The 6,441-nt window shown below is 37.3% G+C and overlaps 1 protein-coding gene across 1 annotated transcript; it reads left to right on the top strand.

The window, feature by feature from the left end:
* The first annotated feature begins 1,201 nt into the window (after positions 1-1,201).
* On the top strand, positions 1,202-3,522 carry LOC121785406 (nucleoside diphosphate kinase 2, chloroplastic-like). The gene is made up of 7 exons (XM_042183822.1): positions 1,202-1,461; positions 1,567-1,620; positions 1,693-1,779; positions 1,901-1,981; positions 2,098-2,210; positions 2,334-2,383; positions 3,273-3,522. The coding sequence occupies exons 1-7, from the start codon at positions 1,237-1,239 to the stop codon at positions 3,347-3,349; spliced, it is 687 nt and encodes a 228-aa protein (XP_042039756.1). The 5' UTR covers positions 1,202-1,236; the 3' UTR covers positions 3,350-3,522.
* The last annotated feature ends 2,919 nt before the right edge of the window (positions 3,523-6,441 follow it).

The raw sequence follows: 6,441 nt of genomic DNA, 5'->3' as shown, positions 1-6,441 counted from the left end.
AACTGTCCCGCTGCCTGGAAGGGGTTCTACACGACCGGCTACAAGGGAAAGAATCCCACGATGATCCTCGAGGCCGTAGCTGATTACCGGCTGTGGATTTGGCATGCGTATTTTGGGATAGCCGGTTCGAACAACGACCTAAACGTCCTCAACTCGTCGCCCCTATTCAACGAGCAGTGCCAGGGCGTCGGTCCGGCCATCAGTTTTGTCGCCAACGGCAACCGGCATGATATGGGCTACTACTTGGCGGATGGGATATACCCTAGGTGGCCCGTCTTTGTGAAGACGATCCGATGCCCAGGAGATGAGAAGAAGGCCTACTTTGCGGCACGGCAGGAGTCCGCGCGCAAGGACGTGGAGCGCGCATTTGGTGTGCTCCAGGCTCGATGGGCGGCGGTTAGGGGTCCAACGCGTTTGTGGCACGTCGACTGCATTGCTGATATAATGTACGCCTGTATTATCATGCACAACATGATTGTCGAAGATGAAGGTGTACAACTGACGGATTGGGCCAACGACGATAATGAAGCCGGTCCAAGCCACGGCGTGGCCGTCCCCAACGCACGGAGTGGGGTACCTCACGATGAAGCCGGCCTCCTCCAAGCACATGTCGACATGCGCCAAACGAAAGCTCATATTCAACTCCAAAAGGATTTAATTGAAGAGTTATGGGCGCGGAGGACTGCTCGGAGTTAGTTTTTTTTATTTATGTAATTTTGTAAAATGTACTTTTTTTAATGTAATTTTTATTATTAATGTACTTTTTTAAAATTTTAGTACTTTTTAAATTTATTGTACTTTTTTAATTTATTGTACTTTTTTTAAAATTAAAATAGTATTATTAATGTTTCCCGTATATATCTCGTAAATTAAATTCCGTATATTGTGTTATTAGTGATGTGGCTATTGATGTGGCTGGGCTATTTATGATATGGCTAGGCTATGGCTGGGCTATTTCTGATGTGGCAGGAGGATTTTTAGTATTGATGATGTGGCAGGAGGAGTTTGTGGCTGGGCTATGACTGGGCTATCACCACTGTGGATACCCTTATGCGATACTAGAAGAGCATAATTGATCTCCGTGCGTGCGCGCAGCCTTTAAATTTAAAGTTATTTAATTATTAAAAAAAGATAATTGATTTAATTTAGCTCGACATTTAAATTTAAAGTTATTTAATCATTTTTAAAAAAGCATAATTGATTTAATTTGAGTGACAGAGAGAGAAGGAGATAGCAATGGATTCTGCTGTAGCTGTGTTTGGTGGAGCAACGCTCACTCCCTCCATTTCTTCCTCAATCGCCACCAATGTTCGCTTCTCCCAACTATCTCTCCGCCGCCCTAGCCGCCGCACTTCCCACCTCTCCGCCTTCCGGTCCACCTCTCATCTCTTCACACACTCCTCTTCTCTCAACTGCTCCGCAAAACCCTACATCTTCCTCCCCCACTTAGTTGCTTCTCTGGTATTTCTACTTTCAATTTTCCGCAGTTTCATCCACAATTCCATCTCCCTAATTATCCCTTCTTATCTTAATTGTTGTAATTATATCGTCTTTTTTTTTGCGTAGGAAGTGGAAGAGACTTATATTATGATTAAGCCAGATGGCGTTCAACGTGGTCTTGTAAGATTTTCAATTTTCTAAATAAACATTAAATTATGTTTATGTGCTCATGAATTTTTGTGATATGGATAGGTTGGAGAGATAATTTCCAGATTTGAGAAGAAGGGGTTTAAATTGACTGGATTGAAACTATTTGAGTGCCCCAAAAAGCTTGCAGAGGTCTGTTGTTCAAATTTAATTTCATAGTTAGGTGATTGGTTTGGGGCTGAAAACAATCCATCTGAATTGAACTGGTTTCCTGGATGTTTATGCTGTGTTGATGATGGACTGATGGTTGCAGGAACATTATAAGGATCTGAAGGAGAGATCCTTTTTCCCTAAACTTATCAGCTACATTACATCTGGTCCTGTTGTGTGTATGGTATGCTTCGACTTGATTTCGATTGTATTTTATGCCTGTTTTTTCATTGAGTGGGTTATGTTTTTGTCTTTGTAGTGGTTGCTAAACAATGTATTTGGTTTCTCTTTGGCAACCAGGCATGGGAGGGTGTGGGTGTCGTTGAGTCTGCGCGTAAGTTAATTGGAGCAACAAATCCTCTAAATGCTATGCCAGGCACCATTAGAGGGGATCTTGCTGTTCAAACTGGAAGGTGAAGCCATATCCTTTTGCAATCTGCTATGCAGCACAGATGTGGACTTTATCTCAAGTTTTTGCTTATCTTTTGCATTTGAATAGTTGTATCTCAAGGCGTTTGTTGCTATTCCAATTGCAGGAATGTGGTCCATGGAAGTGATAGTCCTGAGAATGGCATACGTGAACTAGGTAAGTTCCTGCATAGCTTTTGTAGCTTCTCTTCATTTATTTAGTTAGTTTTATGATTTTGGGCTACTGGTCAGATGTCACGAGTTTTTCTTGCAAAATACAATGCAATGCTCGAATGTCCCTATTATTCGTTTTAGACGACACACCAAGCTTCATTGTACAAGATGAATAAAGCATGAAGAAGAAATTAGTTTTTGTCAATGCATCATCGTTCAGGAAGAAAAAAACAAAAGAAAGCCTGAGCTAGATTATCAGTTACATCCATGTTTAGAAAAATGTTAGTATCATTTCAAGTAGCAATTCATTCTAGGATTAATTTTCGTCAAATACAACTTGGGCCACTTTTGGTTTTGCACATGAAATTTAAAAATCCGAATCAAAACGCTGTAGCTTTTATTTCATGGGAAATCCTGAAAATCTGAAGTATGTATTCTAACTCGAATTTTTAAGTTGCTATGCAAAACTAAAATATGGTCACGGTTGGTGTATTTTTTACAGCAATTAACCCTTCTTTTTATGCTTGATGCCCAGTAAAAATGTTACAGAGGCAGAGCCTGTGAGTAGGGACCTCATCTTGTGCTACTCCTGCCATGCATACCATTTTATTGATAACCTTAGAGATGAAATCATTGTTTTTTCTTGTTCAACTCTTTGTTTGATATTTACAGCCAAATCAAATTCTGATATGAACCTCTGATGCATGGTCAAAAATCTACTGACAACTGTTTTTTTTTACAAACATAATTTGCAATGTTGTATGATGCTGAATGGAGTTTTTTTCTGTTAATAAACTTATCCAACCTTTTGTACTTGCATAGCCAGAAATGGTGGCCAAACTGGCCATGTATGCACATTGCTCATCTGATTTGTAATCATGTTTTTTCTGCAGCTTTGTGGTTCAAAGAAGGAGAACTATGCAAATGGACACCAACAATAGACCCTTGGTTGAATGAAATCAATGACTAGTGCTGTTCACGTTATACCTCTTCAGATTGAGGCTCCCCATCCTTCCACCTTAATCAGAGTTGGTCATTCAATTTTTGTTATTCTAACTCATGAGGAATGGTAATAAACGGTTAATTTACCGATTGTAGCCACCTTTCTACTGCAAAGTTGAAAATAAATTGCTTCATTCCTCATATTCGGGATGCATTATTTTCTTGTTCTCCTGCTCCGGTATAATTTGTTGAAAGCTATAATCAGTCTAGACTTATATGTTTACTTCTCTACATGAGAAGTAAACATAAATATTTTCATGTTTGTTTTATTTCTCAATAATGAATATGCATATGGAAGCAATTGATTTAAGTTTATAGAGGGATGATATGTTTGTGAGATTCTAGGTGAACTTTACATTGTTCTTGATGTTCAAAATGTTCTAGTATTTGTTAGAGCTAATGAGCGGACTATTGATATTTCTGCCTACATCGATTGTGTAAGACAATAAATGTTTATAGCAAACAAATCTAGGTGGAGTTGAAGGGGTCGACCGACCCCACATCCTGGCCTCGTAGCCAGAAAACTCCACTGATTTCGATCTTTAAAAGTGTGCTGCGTTGGAACGGAAAAGAAAGCAATCACGGTCATAGGTGACCAGTGTTGTCAAAACGCGCGCGTGGCGCGCTCGGGGCGCGGGTCGCCATGATCGAGGCCGGCTTCGCCCCAACATGGGTGAGCCGAGCGAGATACGTGGGGCGCTGTCGGGGCGCGCTCAGGGCGGTTGGGCGCGACTGGAGCGAATGCTGGGGCGACGATGGCCGTGAATCTGTTTTATGTAGAGGGAGGAGAAATATGACTTGTTTTCCTTTTTTAATACTAGTACTTTTAATATGGAGTAATATTTTGATAAAATCGAGGCATTCCACCGCCTCTTTGCCCATTAAATCATTCCAACTTTTTACTTTTCCTCTTTTCTATACTTCAACTTTTTACTTTTCCTCCTTTCTATACTGCGATTAATTTATTATTTCTTCCAATCTTTCATCTTTTTCCAAAATGACTCTATTATAAAATTCATTAGTTAAATATTATAATAAGTAAATTGATTATAATTCCTCCAATAATTCTTTTCTATCCCAGGTCAAAATTGAACTTTAAAAATATTTTATTTCCTGTTATGTAAATATAAGTATTTTTATTATAGTGAATTATCTTTAATCATTATTATTACTAATATATAAATATTAAATAATTTTGCGCCCCGATTCGTGGGTCCCTTGCCCCGGCGCCCCATCGCCCCGCGACCCGGGGTCTAGCCTCATTGCCCCGGACCGACCCGCGACCCTAACAACACTGTAGGTGACCGATGGTATTGTATGTGCGTAGCCGTGATATTGAATGAGAGAGGTGAGTTGTTCAAGTGTTTGTTGGAAGATTGTGAAAGAAAAGTGGAGTTGTAGACTGTTGAGAAGAGTAACATAAGTTTAGAAGAAGAAATTTTGAAGGAAATTGAAGTCATGGAACCGTCATTTTCTCTCTCTTTTATTTTGTCGTAGTTATTCCTGGATATTTAATTAGAACCTTCTCATATTTTATGGGTCTATAATTATAGAGATATTATTGCTTGAAAATTAGAAGGTAATAAAAATAGATGGATTCAAAGCATCAAATGGTCTAAATGAGTAAATAGGATTATTGCTTTAAAATGAGAAAGTAATAAAAATAGTTGGTTTAATATTGCTAAACTTGCTCATACTATTTTATCTACAATATTTTTCACTATGTCCGATCCCAAGGGTTTCATTTCTTGGATTTGTCATTAGCTCATAGATGCATGATACTCTTTTCGTCCCATAAAAATATGTGCACTTTCTATTTTCATCTGTCCCACAAAAATATGTTCATTTCATTTTTAGAAAGTCGGATCAATTTAATAATGTATGTCTCATTACCCACTAACACTACTTTAACTATTATTCTCCTATTCTCTCTTACTTTACCATATCATTCTTTTCATACTTTACCAATTTTGTCTTAATTCCCGTGCCATATCCATTGTCCATATTTTATGGGACGGATGAGTATCATTTAACAATATAGGCATATAACTAGCTCCTCACAACCCGTAAAACCCCTTTTTCATCAAAACTAACACATCCTAAAGGCAAAGGGAGAATATCGTCTTAATTGATCGAAGTCTAGAAAACCAATTGGTCCGCAAACAAAACTACGAACATACTATAAAAACATCAATTTATGTACATATTGTTTTTTACGATCATTGCACATGTAGCCAACTATATATTTTCAAAACATGATTGTAATCTGCAACCACATATATATTATATTTATATCTATCAAAATAGTACATTAAATATGACACTCTCCCAATCTTCGAGTAGCAAAAAAAGGGGTCTTGAAGCATTGTACCAAATTATTGGGGAAAGACAAACACAAGAGCCCCATGTGAGCAACAACATTTGACATGTAGTAAAATAGGTTTAGATGCATTGTCTCAATTTTATTTTCCACTTTTCCCTATATGATCTATGCCACAGATCTTGTATTGTTTTTGGATAAGATATAAATTAAGTGCTCAAACAACAAATCTTGTATACATACTACATAGTAAACTTTTGTATTTATACCTTGATTAGTTTCAGTTTGAATATATGGACTTATTTGTTACTCCACAACTTATCTTGAATGTTTTTATCCAATGCGAGGAGGATTTTTCAATTTACAATGTTTAAAGTGCGTTTCTCGTATATACTTTTATTAACATGTATAGTAACATTAGTAGTATTAATTAAGTACCGTAACTTAATTTTTACTAATTTTCATTGATGTTGAAAGTGAACAAAACTATTGATAATTGACTGCATGAATGAGTCACATAGAATACATAGTGTGGGGTTAATGGGCTACCAAGCTAAAAAAAATACTACTAACTTCCTTTTCATTAGTAGCATAATAATTTGAATTTTTTGTATATTACGTGAATTATTGTGGAAAAATCTCTATCACAATGAAATATATGAAAGTATAATCTCTATCAAAATAAATTTTGCTTATGCGCGGAGGCTTAATTCGACCAAAATGATAATTAGAAAAATTCA

Source organism: Salvia splendens, chromosome 21 (assembly GCF_004379255.2).
Source record: "Salvia splendens isolate huo1 chromosome 21, SspV2, whole genome shotgun sequence".
Classification (NCBI taxonomy): domain Eukaryota; kingdom Viridiplantae; phylum Streptophyta; class Magnoliopsida; order Lamiales; family Lamiaceae; genus Salvia; species Salvia splendens.
The sequence above is the reverse complement of the archived record's forward strand: the minus strand, read 5'-3'. Positions and strand labels throughout refer to the sequence as shown.

Coding starts and splice junctions, on each gene's coding strand:
- LOC121785406 (XM_042183822.1), top strand. CDS start 1,237: ATGGATTCTGCTGTAGCTGTGTTTGGTGGAGCAACGCTCACTCCCTCC. Junction 1,621..1,692: donor ATGGCGTTCAACGTGGTCTT/GTAAGATTTTCA, acceptor TGATATGGATAG/GTTGGAGAGATAATTTCCAG. Junction 2,211..2,333: donor CTTGCTGTTCAAACTGGAAG/GTGAAGCCATAT, acceptor TTCCAATTGCAG/GAATGTGGTCCATGGAAGTG.